General features: G+C 43.3%; 2 protein-coding genes across 2 annotated transcripts in view; one reads left to right on the top strand and one right to left on the bottom strand.

The window, feature by feature from the left end:
* The first annotated feature begins 1,428 nt into the window (after positions 1-1,428).
* Positions 1,429-2,205, top strand: SAYSD1 (SAYSVFN motif domain containing 1). The gene is made up of 2 exons (XM_065400296.1): positions 1,429-1,569; positions 1,803-2,205. The coding sequence occupies exons 1-2, from the start codon at positions 1,429-1,431 to the stop codon at positions 2,136-2,138; spliced, it is 477 nt and encodes a 158-aa protein (XP_065256368.1). The 3' UTR covers positions 2,139-2,205.
* Positions 2,206-11,698: 9,493 nt separating this feature from the next.
* The window catches only part of GLP1R (glucagon like peptide 1 receptor), an 84,093-nt gene continuing 77,943 nt past the window's right edge, over positions 11,699-17,848 (bottom strand). The window contains exons 12-14 of the mRNA XM_065401474.1: positions 16,441-16,579; positions 15,545-15,586; positions 11,699-11,866 (exon numbers count right to left, since the gene is read on the bottom strand). Coding sequence (XP_065257546.1) covers positions 11,699-11,866; positions 15,545-15,586; positions 16,441-16,579 — 349 coding nt within the window. The remainder of the gene's footprint in view (positions 11,867-15,544; positions 15,587-16,440; positions 16,580-17,848) is intronic.

Raw genomic sequence — 17,848 nt, 5'->3', positions numbered from 1 at the left:
TTGAATTAAGTCTGTGTGTTTGTAATATACAATTAAGAAGGAAGTTACAATTGCACAAAAGTTAAGACATTCAAAGTTAAGGTTCTCATAGCAACCTTACCTCTGCCCTTAACAGTCAGAAAAGTGGGTTGCCCCATATCAAAAGAAAACAGCATAACAAATATAATATATAGACTTTGAGAAGACTTTGACAGAAAGGATTATAAATTCAATACCAAACTCATAAGTCATATATACAGATAGTAAAGATTAATTATATGTGTCTTTCTCATACTAACTACTGCTGATGTATGTAAGGACACATCTCTTTAAGTGCTCATGTTTTTGTCCGAACTTCAATACTTCAGGTGTGCTCTATTTGATATGTTCATCCGCACCAGAAGGGCATTTTATCCCGCATATTAGATACATCAGGCAGCAAACGAAGGTCCTATGCATGCTATTTTAAAACATTGGGAGTTTTATTTGAAGAGCACCTTTTTTTAAACAAGGCAAAAATTTTGATTCCGCATGGCACAGATGTGACGCTTAATGTTTAAAACAAAGTTGATCTGTAACTGAGTGTAAAATATGTAGCTGAGAAATGTCGTAGTTGAAAAATAAAATTTTTCCCCACCCTAAAATAACTGAAAAACAGCACCATGGATTTGTATTTAATTTTCCAAACACCAAGCATGAGAAATTTCAATTATTTTAATATTTTTATGTGTAACAATGTTGTATGCAGCAAAACTAGAACTACTAAAAGAAAGTGGAGTTTGTATAAACATCCCCACTCCCCTCCCTTTGAAATTGGTTGGTCCTTACAAAAAGAAAGGCTTTGGCCAGCCTACCATATACCTTGTCTCATACCATAAGGCCGGAGGCCGATCAGTGAAAGGCAACAACTGTAAAACCCATCAAAGAAACCAGCCCATTACAGAGCCAAGCCTAACCGAAGCAAGTCCTTGGCACTCGCTCTTTGGCACAAGGCAAACAGCTTAGTCCAACTCAAACCCTGATCAGAGCTGCAGGTGCCCCCTCCTCCTTGCAAATGTGCGGGGCTGAGCGCCAGCCAGGCCCCTGCAGAAGAAGGGGATGGGCCCCACCTCTGGTCACATCCATCCGCCTCCCCTAGAGAGGGTCCTTCATTTGTGCCACACCCCTGTGCATTGGGGCACTTGTGGCCGGGCCTTAAATTGCCCTCGACTGAGCCAACAGCCTTGGCTCTGGTCCCCAGTGACTGGGTCCTGGTTCCCCATCAGCTGCTGGGTTCCGCCCCCTAGCGTGAAGGGGCAGAGAAAAGGAATCCACTCCCCACCACATCGCTCCGCCCCCTACTACTGGGGGCGGGGCGGCGGGTGGCTCCTCCCCCCGAGCGCTCGGTGACGTAGGGGGGCCTGTGTGCGAGGGGACGTATTGTGTCGGGACGTGCAGGCACGGGCCTCCATGGAGCTGAGGCTGGCGCAGTTCCGAGCCGCGCGCAGCGCCCCCCAGCCCACTGCGGCGCCAGCAAAGGCGGCGGCTCCGGCTAGCGAGCAGAGAGCCGGGCCGGAGGCAGGCCTCGGCCCGCGGGACCGCCCCGCCCAGGTGAGGGGGGACCAGGGCCTAGACTCACTCCGCCCCGCCACTCGCGGGTGGCGCCGGGACCAGGTGCCGTGGCTCGTTCTCCTGGGGCTCTGCAGCCGGGTGAGCGCTGACCTCTGGCCCGGCGCTGCGGGCGGGGTATGGGAGGCCGCTTGGGGGAGGGGTCCGGAGGAGCGGGGCAGCCCCCGCAGGGCGCAGTGCTCCCCCCACACACACCGCTTGCTCTTGCCCCTCAGGAAGAGGCGCGCAGGCCGGGACCCCCGCAGGACGTGGCTGCCAGTGCCGCCGCCCCGTGGGGCGCCCGGGCTCTCCTGACCCACGTGGCCTTGCTGAAGTTCCTGCTCTGGCTGGTGCTGCTGGGGCTCGCCGCGGAGCTGCAGGTCGGGCTGCCCTGCTTCGTCCTGTCGCTGTTCTACTGGCTCTACGCCGGCATGCGCGGCCCCGGCGAGAGGCGGCCGGGGGAGAGAAGCGCCTACTCCGTCTTCAACCCGGGCTGCCAGGCCATCCAGGGCACGCTCACCGCGGAGCAGTTGGAGCGAGAGTTACTCTACGGACCCGCCGCCGGGAGGTAGCGCCTGGCGCCAGGGGACTGTGGGCGCAGCCTGACGAGCAGTAGCTGAGTGCGCGCCTCCCCCGCGGGAGCTGGTGCCACCTTACACTGCTTTGTCTGCGCTGCCCCTGCTCGCTGCCGTGCCTTAGGCGCACCCCTCAGGCCTGTGCGAAATAGAGCCTCGTAGCACTGCAAAACTAACTGTTCTTCGCGGCCTGAGCCTCTCTCTCGCTAAGGGAATGAATTCGAGATGGCTCCAAATAAGAAAGTAGCAAGCTCTGTTCCAGGTGAAATGCCTTAATTGACGCCTGCTGGCTTGAAGTTATGGCCACAAAGTGGTGCCAATTCTAATGTACTGATATCGCCTTATACACAACTTCTGGACACTACGGCTTCTGGTACCTCAGAAGGCAGGGCAGTCTGAACCTGCTTGCGTTTATTTTCTTATGCTGCTGGCCCACTAGTGAAAGCAATTAACCTGTTAAGATTGTCATCTTAATATTAAGCAGCCTAATGAAGAATCCATGCCTAGCCTGGCTTTCAGAGTCAGGACCCCATCTACTCTGAGACCAAATTTCACAGCAGTGTTAACTTAATTCTACTGCCCCTGAAATACCCTTCATTCTTGTTTCTTATCCTCTCTCTCTCTCTCTCTCTCTCTCCCCCCCCCCCCCCCAATACATATAAATGTGTCATAGCTGAAAATATTCAGGGATTTAAAATGTGTTGTATTTACTATTTCCAACAGTTTGTTTTAAGCAAGTTTTTTTTTTATTATTATGCTTTGCAGTGGGAGAGGATGGGATTAAGGGGGCCTGAGCCCACTCTCCTGGCCTCAACTCTTCTCCCACCTAAAGGAGAGTGGGAGCTGACTGACCCGTTGCCTTCCTCTATGGGACAGTGCAGGGAACATAGACTATAATCCAGTTACTTCTCTGTTGTGAGGAAAGCTGAAGATCAAGAGGCAGCTGCAGGCATGTCCTATGGGCACCTGGCTGCAACAGCATAGCAAATTCCACAGCAAAAATGCTTAGTGGTATATAGTGGGGAAAATTCCAAATGACAGGACGGCAGAGTCCCCAGGGCCCTGATTGTAATGAATAGGGTAGTTTACACCTCTGAGCTATTGTCAGACTTTCTGTACCCCTACATTCAGTTCATGTTTTCAAGGTTCTTTCTGCCAGAATCCAAATCTGTTTTTTAAATGAAAGTTGAAATTTGAGAACACAGTTTTGCAGCAAGGGGTAAATTTAGCTGCTGGGGAATCTCAAACAGTGTCAATAATTAACAGACATTTATTTAGCTCTAGCTAGGCTTTGAATAGTATGATTAATAACTCTTTCTTCTTCCCTTATCACTGTAATTGCACTTCGGCAGGCTGCTATTGCTGCCATTTATTAAGGGATGATGATAAATGAGGCACAGAACTGGGGATGGTGAGGGAAAGTCAGCTGACTTGGTACCCATAATTTGCTATAATATTCTTAATTATGCAGATTAAGGAATAAACTCTTCAACAGAGGAGGTATTGAGCCCAGCACCCCACACATCATGTGACTGCCCATGCAAATGCAAAGGGCACCTGGCCTCCTTTGTAATGCTGCATGGAGGATGGGTTATAGTCTGCACTCAGCCAAGTTTACAGCCTGTAGCGTAAGATTTTTTTTTTCCATTTTACTTAATCTTTGTGGGAATGTGATTTATTATAAAATTAGCCTGCTTTAGAATCCAGTCCAAGTTACTTCTGGTTTCAAAGTAAAATTTAGGCTTCAGGAGATGAAAAATAACCATTAGAGCTTCAAGCTCTGCCAAGACTGCCTACTTAATGAGCAGTGATATCTCTATAGTTATTGAGCTGTTCACAACTGTAGGTGGGTGAGATCTAATACAGGAAAAAATACAATAATGCTGTTTTGTCCTGGTTATTAAATATGCATTATCTCCCATTCCAAGAAATCATTTTGGTTTCTGGCTGGACAGAGACAACTTTTATCATCATTGGACATTCAACTTGAATTGTTGGAGGTCCTTGCCTCTGGCAGATGCTGTACTTCACTATCCCTTAAATTGGGAGAGGTTTCTCTAGTACAAATCTCCATGGAAGAGTTTACTCCGATAATCCATGCCATGGCTTTGCAATACTGACTAATGTTACTATGTTTGCCTCGAATGTATTGTATCACAATGGGACCGTACCCATAAAAAAGAAAATCAAATGTTTTTAGTGTGATTGTAATTTATTCCCTTTGTGTAACAAAGATATATAGTATAAATGACCCTTTGCAGTCCAAGTTACCAGCAGGAGGTGGAAAGGGAATAGAGAGGAGAAGTGCTTCAAGGATTCTTCTTTGTGGAAGATAGTGAGATGCTCTCACTGAGTTAATCAAAGTGGAAGGACAATAAGAGTAAGGATACCAATCGTGCTTGATCTACTGAGGCTCTTCATGCAGCTCTCTAGCTAGTGATTAGGCTTCTAGCTTTGGATTGTTTGCTTTGATAATTAGAAGACTGATTCGATTAGAAATTTTAGTAATTCTTTCTAAGAGACTGAGGTATCAACACATATACCAAGTAAAATATCTTTTCTGATTTGCAGTCTTCTGTTCAAAACACTAATTTTAGATGCCCAATCTGATTCCAGTGGGGGTCCTACTGTTCACCATGTATTCTAACAGAGTAGTTGTTGCTACAAGAGAGATCAGGAAAGTTACAAATACTGCAGAAGTAGATGTTTTTTAGGCAAACTGCTTGAGGACATAAACTCTCAATAAATGACTTAATATCCACTATATAAAGCCTTTTCTGTTTCTTTGAGTGAATCATAACTTGTGTGTCACTTAATTCTCCTTGAAAATATTCCACCAAGAACTTTGTAAAAAGTAGCCAAAAGAAAGAAAACAAACAAACACCAGTAACAACAGATTTATGTGACAAGGTAATTACATTCCAAGGAAAAATAAGGAAACTACACATCCATTTAATGTGCACAGTGAGCTTATATGGTCTACATGTACATCTTCTATAGCTGCCTGTCTGTTTTTACATGCGAAGAAATCACATTCAAATACAAATTAACATTTAAACATTAATGAAAGTGTACACATTCTTTGTAGCAGCAAGAATAGACAAAAGTTTTCACTCACGAAAAACCTTTAGTTACATAATCGCTATATGTGCATTTAAAGTCTGGCTCCAAACACTTTGAAATAAATTATAATCACAGTGAGTGAGCATGTTGCTACAAGGCACAAAAATACACATTCATGTGGTTCATAAATGCAGGTTAAAAAGGTACTGCAAATTCTTAAGCATAGGCAGCAGTCATATAACAGAAGATAGCAAAAGGATTTATTGAAGATGCTGGTCAAATGTGTGAAAACCATCTTCTAGGCCCTGTCTGAAAAATGTTTATTTTTTCCAAAGGCAGGATGTAATAAATTAGCCTAAATATTTTGACATGTTGGGTCACTAAGAACCAGGCTGGCATGAGGATTTTTTTTTTCATTGTAACTTCATGTATCTGACAGCAATATTCCCCCCCGCCTCCCCCTCTCTGAAAGATGATCTGCACAAGAGGTGAAGGATTGAGAGCTTGTATTTTCTTTTTTTCTTTATGGCAAATAAGAGGATGCCTGAAAGTTTCCTCCAAAATTAATTTTTCTTGTTTATGTTTTACCATAGAAGTATTAGGCATGCTTTCGGGTATTCCTGGGGTTTTTGGAGTGCTCCCTTTAATGGCAACAGGAAGAGAAGTGACTGTGAAACTTTCAACCCTTAACTGATGGAGCAAGTTCTCAGTCACTGACAAAAGCACATTTCTTGTCATCCCTTTGTGCTAAACTCAGAAAATCTCTGCATGCCTGTAATCACTTTCATCACCCATCTCTGGACCCTTTCCAGTTTTGCTATGTATCTTTTGAGACAGCTGACTAGAAGTAAACCTGCTATTCCAGGCAAGGTACACTATTGAATTAGATCATGGCATTACAACATTTTTTTACTACAATTTTTCTATCCTACTCTGTAAATGTCTCAACTTTTTTTATGGGTTCTGTACAATATGCTCAAGGCTTCATTGAGCTGTCCACAATAATAGCCAAGTTTTGTCATGAGATGTAACAGTTAAATTAGAACCCAGCCATGTATGAGAGTAGTTTAAATTATTCCTTTGGCAGTGCAGTATCTTGCACTTGTCAGTCATGAATTTTACCTGTTGTGATGCTGCCCATTCACTGGGATCCTACAGCTTTGGCCTTCATGTCAATCAGTGCATGCTTAAGTGCTTTGATAAACAGGAACGTTGCTGAATTAGAGCCTTCATTAGGTCTCTAAAGTTCTGCACAGGACTTTTAGAGGGGGTGATGAAAATAAGGCATGGTGGGCCTTCCATATGAGGAGAGACTGAAAAGATGGGGGATTGTTTAGTTTTGAGAGAATTAAAATAGGGACCTGACAGAGGTATACAGCAGATAGAGTGTGTGTAACACCATCAATGAAATGAAAAGGCAACACATTTAAAACTGATTTAGGTTAATTATGCACTGACACTGATGCTCACAAGATACTATTGAGCTTTTGTAGGAATAACCAGTTACATTGGATAAGATTTTTAAAAAATGGTGTAAGCTAATGCCTATGTGAAGGGAATTAGGAAGGGCTAGATTCACAAAGGTATAGTAAGGTGCCTAAGGCCCAATTTTGGCTCAAGTGCAAGCCGCCAAATTCCTGCCATACCTTCATTTGGTGCGTATATGTTAAGTTCCTTAGGCACCTATGGTTCAGCCTCAGGGTGGGCATACTGCTGCTTCCTTCTAGGTGCCTACCTCCCCACCTAAGCACCAGAACAATTCACAAACCAAGGCAGGCAGATATCTGGCCAAATCTGTCACATGCAGGGCTTGATGTGCTCAGAGGCTGCCTACCAATCAGGTCCCATTCAGAATCTGAACAGGAGCAGCAGCCAAACTTACAACTTTTTTCCCAGTGGTTGGTGCACTAACCTGGTATGTGGGAGACTCAGTTCAATTCCCCATATGCTTGAAATGAAGAAAGTATTTTAATAGGGGGTCTCCTACACACCTCAGGAGAGTGTCCTAGTCAACTGAGCTAGGATATATTTCAATATAGTGGGGTGGGGAAAAAGAGGATACAGATCCCTTGGTTTCTTTGGTGGAAGCTGTTTCACTATGGATAAAGAGTGTCATTGGAATGGAGGGACTAGACTTTGGGTCTTCTACCGCCTTCGGTGGATGTCCTAATCGCCAGGATACAGTCATTCTTCCAAGCTTGCTCATCAATGACACTCATTTATCCACAGTAGAACAGCTTTAACCAGAGACACCCTCCCTCTCTCTCTCCCCCCCCCCCCACCTGCCTGTCTCACAGCTGGTAATTGGCTCATTCTCACAGGAAACACCTTAAGCACACCTAAACTGCCTGGTCTCTAAGGTGCCACAAGTACTCCTGTTCTTTTTGCTGACTCCAGGAGAAGGGTTCCTGGCTAGCAGAGATAAGTGCCTCCCTGCAGCCTGGACTTAGGTGCCTAACAGTAAGAGGAGCAAGGGTTAGGCCACACCCTTGTCATCAACATCGCCTATTAGATAGCAAGTAGGGAGCAGCCTAATCTATTTGTGAATCGCAATCTGAAGTGCCTGTCTCACCCCATTCATTGTATAGCAAGCCTAAGCACCTAACTCACAGTGTCGTTCATACACTTTTGTAGGTATCTAAAAGTAAGCTTTGTGAAGCTAATCTGAAGAAACTTCCCCTTTGGGGAAGTTGTTATTTAGTTGTTCGATATGAGGTTTCTTGCACTTTTCTCTGGAGCATCTGGTATTGGCTTGTACTGAACTAATGGTCTGATCTGATAGTAATTCCTTTATCTTGACTAACCCAAACAATTGCATTACTGCAACATATTGTTACCACATAGAAACATGTGGCATGCCAGTGTTAACTTTTTGTCATGGTGAAAATAGGGTCGAGTCTCTTCTTTCTGGATGAAAATTCCCCATATGCATATAAACAAATGTATATTAATAAAGTACATACAAATTTGCATTATGTTAAAACGTTTCAAAAATCTGTTATTCACAGGAAGGAAGAGTCACTGTGTAAAGGGAAACAGTTGCAGCTCAATGTAAAACTTTTCTTGGAAATTTGCTATATTTTATTTTTTCACTGCATGGTTGTAGACTGAATTATTGGGACATATAAAGTGTGCTTATCAGCTGTGGGTCTGAAACTGAAATCATAATTTGATTCATGTTCAATTATAAACTGCATGACATGACTGGTAAAATCTTCACCACAGTAGAGACCTCCACTTCCTTTGAATACTCCCACCTCAGGAAAAAGTCTGAGCAAATATATGGGCCTTCCAGCATGTCCTGAGCTCAACAGACTCTGCTTTCTCTCTCCCTCTGCTTGTCTGCAAACCGGAGTCTAAGGGCTAGATTCACAGAGGACATAGGTGTCTAACTGCTACTTTAGGTGCCAATGGCATTCACAAACCTCCTGCTCAGCTGCTATCTAAACTTGTAAGTGCCTAAATTCCCATGGTACCTACATTTCTACCAGTGAGCATGTACAAAACACCCTAAATCATGACACAGCTGAGCTGTTTGACACCCTAGCTCATGCCTAATCCTGGCGGGATTCTCAAACTAGGTGCATGCCTATTGGTTCAGGCCTTGCATAAAAGAGAGCCAACAGTTCAAGCATTGTTGTGGCTGCCAGGCATATTTGTGTGTCATTATACTAAACAGACCAGTTGATAAGGAGGTGGGAGACTCAGCTCTGAATCCCTGTTCTGCCTGATTGATTTGCAGCAGGGACTTGAACCCAGGTCTCCCACATTGTAGGTATGTGCCCTAACCACGAGGCTGTTGGATATCCTGGGATGGGGCTCTCTCAATCTCTCCTGCTGAAGCTGTTCCACTTTGTCTCTGGTCAAGTGAAAAAATTCTTTAATTAAATATTATTGGAACATGGTCTTGAAGCTGACTCACCTATATGCCAGGGACATGGCTTAACCAACCACCAGCCTATTTATTCTCTCAGAAATTCATTCTCTCACTTTTTCTTTCTCTCTGGCTCAATGAATATTTAAGTATTTATACACAGTGGAACCGCTTCAACAGGAGAGACAGAGGGTATGTCTACACTAAAAACTTAAGTCAACCTTAGGTCGACTTACAATCACCTCAGTAATTACTGCAGTGGTGCATGTCCTCACCAGGAACGCTTTCATTGGCCTAAGAGGGGCAGTGTGGGGAGCTGAGAGCGCGGTCTCTTAAGCTCCTCGGCAGCTCCTTGCCGGAAGCCCAGCTACCTACCCCACATGCTCCCAGGCTACCGATGGGCGGTGGGAGACTTAGATTTGATTTCTTCTCCCGCCTGATGTGGAGCAGAGATTTGAATTCGAGTCTCCCACCCGAGTACCCTAACCACTGAACTTGTCTTGTTGAAGCTGTTCCACTTTTAAATAAATAGTCATTGAACCAGAGAGAGAATGACTCTATAGCCCAGTGGCTAAGGCACTCTCCTGGGAAGTAGGAGTCTCAGCTTCACAATTAAGCAGAGTGGACTTGAACCTGGATCTCCAGCATCCTAGGAGCGCTAACCACTGCAATAAAGATTATGGGGGGCTGGTTCTACTACTATTATTACTTTTCCCCTTTGTGACTCTAGCTCAAAGATTGAGAAGGCCCTGCCACCTGCAGGACATTTACACGAGATACATATTAGGTTGGGTACCTTGGCTGAACGCCACTGGGAGTAAACAACATGAGAATAGAGGCAGGCAGGAGTCAAAGTTTTGGGCTTAACCAATACAACCAAAGCTTATTTACAGCCAAAGAGACAGAAATACCAGTCAGAGTTGTATGTAGGGAGAGGAGGAGGATTTTGCCAGAAATACAGCATGAAATAAGTCATTAGACTATTTGAAGCCTATAAACAGTGGGCCTGATCCTTTGGTCCTTACACATACAAAGTTCTCAGACTTCACTGGGCAGTTTGCTTGAATAAGAACCACAGGAGTAAGTCCTTTCACAGTAAGGGCAGGTCTACACTACAGACTTTCATTGGTGCAGCTGCATCAGTGCTATAGCACTTCTGGTGAAGATGCTCTAAGCGGTTGGGAGAGAGCTCTCCTGTCAGCTTAATTACTCCACCTCTGCGAGAGGCAATAGCTATGTCAGCAGGAGAAGCTCTGCCGCTGACATAGTGCTGCCTACATGGGGGGGTGAGGGGTGAAGGTTGTTAGAATTACATTGCTCAGAGGTGTGATACGCCTGAGCAAGGTAGTTATACTGAAGTAAGTGTGCAGTGTAGATCTGGCCCAAGCAACTGGAGCGAGGGTTATATAGCTTCTCTTACTGTTCTTCTCGTGTATGCTCTGCCCTTCACAACACTGAGCACTCTCAGCTCCTGTAGACTTCAGCGGGAATTGAGGGCAATTAGCACCTTGATTGGTCCTCTGGGCTGGATTCATTCATTTTTAGAAAAAGCTTTGAGTCTACATAAATATTTCCTTTCGTCTTGCAACATTGTAAGTGGTGACATTCTAGAGGCTCATTAAGAGCATAAATTTAAATAGCTCCAGCACAGAAAAAGTACAGCAGGGAGCTGTCCTCAGTGCTGAAAGTGTAGTTACTAAATAAACTCAATTAACAATATTTTAGTTCCTGGCATCATGAGACAAGAGCCTTGAAGATACATCATGCCAAAAGAAAATAAACAAGGCAAGAGACAAGGAAACTAAGAGAGTACACCAGAGAACTCCAAGAATTCTATTATTTCAAAGTGAAGAAAATTTTGCAAGATGTGTAATGGCCACAATATAACTTTTGCATGTTTGTACACCCAAGAAACAGAGCATTAACAGGAGGATAGGCCCCTAATATACACAGAACATACTTCTCCAAATTAAGCTAAAAAAAACAATTCAGGAGTGTGCACATTACTGTTTCCAGTTATAGGCTTTATGGATGCCCCATATTTGCCCCTTCGCATCAAGCAGTTAAGCACACCTCCAACCTTGATTTTGGGATGCTCTTGCCATTTAACTGTTGTGGCCCAGTGACTGTGCCACGAAAAAATATGTTCAAACTCCACTAATGTCTCTTTCTAAAAATAGTGAATATCAGCCTCTCCTTTCCCAGTAAAAGTACAAACATGGTTTATTGTCAATAGTCATGTTCTGTATTCTTGTAATTTAATCAGTGGATCTCAGCTCGCCCACCTACAGTAATAAGCCATTGACCCTGTGGTTTGTGACTGGATCAATGCACTGCTTAAGTTTTGGACACCTGGAGGCCTCCTGTATTAACAGGAACAAACTCTTTAAACTTACTTTAGACATGCTCAATTTATCCTCTGATGTGTTGATTATATTAGCAGACTGCTTTCCTTAGAAAACCTTGTCCAGCTGCCTGCAGCAATGAGCAACAGAAGGTTAAGTCTCTGGGTCCAGCAGACATTTTTAAGCTGCTTGCCTGGGTATTTGAGGGTCTTCAGATGCCTCCTACAGTTCAGTTTGGGTAATCTGGCTCATCTCTATTTTCATCTGTAGAAATCCTAGCTGAATGTGGCTTGGCAAGTGACAGCATAGACACTGCTGCCCACTGTGCCTCCACTGCTTAGGCTGTTGGCTGGACATTTCAGTGGTTTCATACTGCTGTCTCTCTGGACATAAAAATGTTCTAGTCTCCAGCGTTCCCAGCTTTTCCGAAACTCTGTCTGAACCTTACACGAGCAAAGAAGGAAACAAAGGCATTTAATACAGAAATAATCAAGTCTTGAAATAATCCCATTTTGGGACAGGAAAAAATATAATGTATCACATTATTGAAGGACACTCGCAAGGTTTTAAGGCTCCCTTATTACTGCTTCAAATAGTCTCCCTAATTACCTTATTGGTCCATCACAGCATTATTTCATAAGTAAAATAATGACAGCACTTACTCTTATCTCTATAAATAAACCTGTTTATGCCACGCAGTGGGCACCAGCAAGCCTAGTCTATATTACCTTGCTCCAAGCAGTGCTCAGCTGCAGTTCTGAAACTGTTCTAAATATGGTCTGGCCCTGTCTGCACTTGCAGTTAGTTTTTAGCACCAATTCAGCAGCAACTGTTGCACATACCCATTGTCAGCAATGAATACATTTTCCTAATGCAAACACAGCCAAAAAGTGTCCAACGTCTTGTCTACCCTTACAGCGCCGCTGTAGCGCTTAGTGAAGACTCTACCTTGGCGTAGGTACTCCACCACCCTGAGAGGCAGTAGCTATGTCGATGGGAGAAGCCCATTGACACAGCACTGTCTACACAGGGAGTTTGGTCGGTAAAAGGGGTGTGGATTTTCCACACCCCTGAGCAATGTAGTTATACTGACATAAGTTCGTATTGTAGACCAGGAGCTAACTTTCCTTCCATGTTTTATAACTGAAAACACTTAAAGATCTGAGGCTACATTCATCCCTGTGTAATTCCATTGATTTAAGTGGTATTACATCTTGGATGAATTTGGCCCTTTGGATTTTCAACATGTTCATTCCACAAGGCAAAGAAATATCAACTATTTACTTCAGCAACCAGCAGGCTCAAGAATTGCATCAATAAAGGATAAATCCAATAGAAACCCTAATCTAAGTTTTGAGCTTCCAATAGGTTCTTGACAATAATAGTGAGTTAAAGAAAAATGCCAGTGATGAAAGATAGCTTGACAGTGTCCTTCCAAACAGTATTACACCAGATATTGAAGGATGTTATACAGTACCTTTGATTATGCAGTGCAGTTAAGCATAAAAATCTATGTGCACAAAATAAACCATTGTGCCTAATACCTTCATACATCAGTTAATTGTCATATCTTAAATTGAAGCATGGGACCAGAATATAGCACATCCAGATGTGGAAGCTTAGCGTGCATGAAACTCGCCATCCCATGTTTGCTGTAATGGACTAGTTTTGACTAGTGCATCTGAATGAGTCATGGTGTCCTCTAGTGCCTGGGCCACAGAGAGGATAAGAAACCTACTAGAGGGGTTAGTTAAAAGAGTTGTTCTCTGAGCTACCAACTGTGCCTTAACTGAGTTTTTGGAACCAAAAGGCAATGGTTCTGGTTCCAAATTCCTCAAAATAAAGCAGAGATACTGTTTAAGGCAAACTGATGGGGTCAGCTATAATCTCTTTCAAAGATATCAAACAAATTTCCAGCACTGAGTTCTACCAGGTCCACAAGGTTTCTTATGTATTATTATATAATAATATATAACAAATGGAAGAAAGGGGAAGTTGATAGTAATGAATAATAAATCAGAAGCTAGGAATTGTAGAAAATCGATAAGGGAAGCAAAGGGACACAAGGAGACATCTACGGCCAGCATTGTTAAAAACATCCTTCTTATTGTCCTTAAATATAATAGGAACAAAAAGAACCCTAACAATGATATTGATCCATTACTAGATGAAAATGATAGAATTATCAATAATGATGCAGAAAAGGCAGAAGTATTAAATAAATATTTCTGTTCTGTATTTGAGGGGAAAAAAACAATGTGATCATATCATATAACACTAGTATCTCAGGAGGATGTTAAACAGCAACTACTAAAGTTAGATATTTAAAAATCAGCAGGTCTGGATAACTTGCATCCAAGAGTTTTAAAAGAGCTGCCCAAAGAGCTTGCTGGACCATTAATGCTGATTTTCAATAAGTCTTGGAACACTGGGTTCCAGAAGACTGGAAGAAAGCTCATGTTGTGCCCATATTTAATGCTGATTTTCAATAAGTCTTGGAACACTGGGTTCCAGAAGACTGGAAGAAAGCTCATGTTGTGCCCATATTTAAAAAGGGTAAACAGGATGTTCCAGATAATTATAGGCCTGTCAGTCTGACATTGATCCTGAGGAAGATAATGGGGCTGCTGATATGAGACTCAATTAATAAAAAATTAAAGGACAGTAATACAGTTAATGCCAATCAACATGGGGTTACGGAAAAAAAGATCATGTCAAACAATATCTTTTTTGATGAGATTACAGGTATGATTGATAAAAGTAACAGTGCCAGTGTAATATATCAAGACTTCTGTAAGGTGTTTGACTTGGTGCCACAAGACATTTTGATTAAAAAACTAGAACGATGTAAAATTAATAAGCCACATATTAAATGGATTAAAAACTGGCTAACTGATAAGTTTCAAAATGTCACTGTAAACAAATAGTTGCATTTCTAGGGGATCCTGCAGGGATTGGTTCTTGGCCCTACGCTATTTAACATTTTTCTCAATAATGTTGAAGAAAACAAAATTATCACCGCTAAAGTTTGCAGATGACACAAAAATTGGGAGAGCCGCAAATAATAAAGAGGACAGGTCACTGATAAAGAGCAATCTGGATTGCTTGGTAAGCTGGGTGCCAGCAAACAGTGTGCGTTTTAATGTGTTTAAATGTAAAACTACACATCTAGGAACAAAGAATGTAGCTCATACTTACAGAACGGGAGACACTATCCAGGGAAGCAGTGACTCTGAAAAAGATTTGGGGGTCATGGTGGATAATCAGCTGACCATGAGCTCCCCAGTGTGACACTGTGGTCAAACGGGCTAATGTGATCCTTGAATGCATAAACAGGAATCTCAAGTAGGTGTAGACAGGTTATTTTACCTCTATATTTGGCACTGGTGCAATCACTGCTGGAATACTGTGTCCAGTTCTGGTGTCCACAATTTCAAGAAAGATATTGATGAATTCCGAGAAGAGCCACAAGAATGATTAAAGTATTAGAAAATGTGCTCCATAGTTATAGATTCAAGGAGCTCAATCTATGTAGCTTAACAAAGAGAAGGTTTAGGGATGATTTGATTACAGTCTTTAAGTAATTACACGGGAAACAAATATTTAACAATGGGCTCTTCAATCAAGCAGAGAAAGGTACAACACAATCCAATGGCTGGCAGTTGAAGCTATACAAATTCAGATTGGAAATAAGGCATACATCTTTAACAGTGACAGAAATTAACCACTGGGACAATTTACCAATGGTCATGGTGGATTCACCATCACTGACAATTTTTAAATCAAGACTGGATGTTTTTCTAAAAGATCTGCTCTGGGAATTGTTTTAGGGGAAGTTCTATGGCCTGTGTTATACAGGAGTTCAGACTAGATGAATCTATGAAAAGGTTGCAGCAAAGGAACTCGCAGGACTCTGCCCACAACTATCCCTGAATTATGCAGCCTGAATCCTTTCCCATAGTCTGTGTGATGAGAAATCACCCTCTAATTTCCTCCAGTGGGTCATTACTGTATGCAGGAACCCTAGAACAAACCTGAACTGATACAATTAATAGTTCAAGACCATTTTCGATTTCTTTTTTCTGCAGTGGAAGCTGGAGCTGCTCTGGGGTCTCTCTTACCTCATTGTTGATGAAGCAGTAGAGAATCGCCACCATGAGTCCCTGAAATCCAACAAGACAACAGAACAGCAGTCAGAAAAACAGCCCACAGAAATGCTCCAAGTTTTGCTAGTCAAACCTGCAGGGGGAGGAGAATCTCATTCCAACGTGGAATGCTCCATAGTTAGAGGAAGAAACAGAAAAGTGGATGAGAGTTTATTCCTCTCTGCTGAGAAAAATCTTGATGACATAACCCCAAACAGCTCTCACAGGACAAGCACGTTTTAGGTTCCTCCAATCCTTGCTCCTTAAAACTCTCCCCTTTCCCAGACAAATTCAGATTGGCTGTAGGTGGCTGTGGGAAGTTTAGAAGAATAATGGTCACCCACCACAAATGGGGAGATTCCTATAAAGTGGTCACATGTGAGACAACAGCTGAAAAAGAATCATTACAGAATCCCCCACATCCTTTCTATGCATACTCCTTAACTACCACTCCACATGCACAGTTATAGTCCTACAGATGTGCCTTTCAAGGGTCAGATTTCCAAAAAGGCATTGTAGCAGCCATATAATTTGCCCTGGGTGACACCATTACAGTTTCCCAGGAGACCATGGACAATTTTTGGTTTTGGGTTTAGCATATAAAACAGAAATTAACACGCAGATGCAAGGGTCAGATCACTGCTGGGGATCTAGGAAGCACTAAAAAGGAGTGTGTGTGGAATGCCAGGACTGGGACTCTGGCCACCTGATTTTAGCACTCTGGCTACCCTACTTCTCCTAGGTTCATAATCGTATAACATCCAGAGCTGAATTAGGAGAGAAATTTAGGGTACCTGCCATGAAAGACAAACTGGTCTCCAGCAGCATTTAACATACAAAACTGGGTTGAATATGTGTTTCCTGGGTGTTACCTGGAAGGAGTTGAAGGAGAGTTCACAAAAGAGCTTCACAAAGCGTAGCATTCCTCTGGCGTGCTCATCAGTAACAAAGGCAAAGATGACCTCATGGGTCCCCAGCAGCGGGATCAGAGTCAATGTAGACTTGGCCAATCTAAAGTAATAAAGAAAGGGAAGTCATAGCAGGTAGTATAGCAGCTACTGATTTAGCACAGAAATCTGGAAGTTAAGACTCCTTAGTTCTGTTTCTGAGTCATGGAGTCATCAGGTGACCTCAGGCAAGTTATTTTACCACAGTGTGCCTGAGTTTTCCCATGTGCAGCGGGGATAATGTTTCCACATGACAATATGGGGTTGTGAGGATTAATTCAATAATATTTGTAAAGCACATTCAGATTGTTGGCTCAAAGGCACTATAGGCATGCAGAATACTATACATTATTGTATAGAGAGGAGTGCGGACTGTACAGTGCTTTGAGCTCACTGGACTGAAAGCACCAGCAAAGGCCAAAGGATTATTGAGTATTCCTTAGCACTTACATAGCACATTACATCTTCAAAGCACTATAGCTAACATTAACTGTAAGTCACTGAGCTTTGTAAAATGAGAGACGTGAACTTAAAGTAAAAGGGAATGATGGCTGACGTTTACAAGGCAAGCTCCAAAGACCAGGGACCTGGGTAGTGAGGGAAAAACCCTAAGTAAAACATCTCCCAGTGCAAGAGCAATGAGCAGAGATATGAATACACAGGAGGAGAAGAATGCTTCCAAAAACAATGGTTCTTAATACCGATGAGAGGAGTAAGGCACTGAGCAACACAACCTGGTAATGAAAGATGCCAGATCCCTAAGATGGGAATTCCTAGGCTGCCTGGGGCCAGAGAACCTGCTAACATGTTATCAGCATCTCATGAGGAGTTGTCATTTGCAGACAAGATGCAAGTTGTTCCTCCAGCAAATGGGAAGCAGAGGCTCCAATGGAGTCTCAGGGCTCTCAAAGTCTACTGAACGCAGGCTCTCGATTAGTTTGGCACCCTGGATGCTGTTCTTTCAAAGTGATATGTAAGCAGAGAGATGGAGAACCAAAGCAGCTATTTACATCAGTGTGCACTTACAGGCCAGTGGGAGATGTAGGAGCACCAATGGACCTAGGCAAGGGATTCCATGGAGTGGCTGAGAGGGTGGTTTAAAAAGGAAATATCCCAGCAGCCACACTTGCCTTGCAATTAGGGCTCTGCACTGCCACCTGAGGAAGCCAGGATCAGCCTCTTGCCTCCTCGTATGGCAGAGACTCAACTTGCTCTGGGACACCCATGGGGGAAAGGGAGAGGCGCCTCGTGTGGCTGTGCAGCAGCCCCTCTGTTTGGCATATCAACTGTGCTAATGGGTTCAGAAGGGAGTCCCAACATGGCTCTACTCAGC

This window comes from Emys orbicularis, chromosome 3, assembly GCF_028017835.1.
Source record: "Emys orbicularis isolate rEmyOrb1 chromosome 3, rEmyOrb1.hap1, whole genome shotgun sequence".
In the NCBI taxonomy this organism is placed as follows: domain Eukaryota; kingdom Metazoa; phylum Chordata; order Testudines; family Emydidae; genus Emys; species Emys orbicularis.
This window is presented reverse-complemented; position numbering and strand designations above follow the sequence as displayed.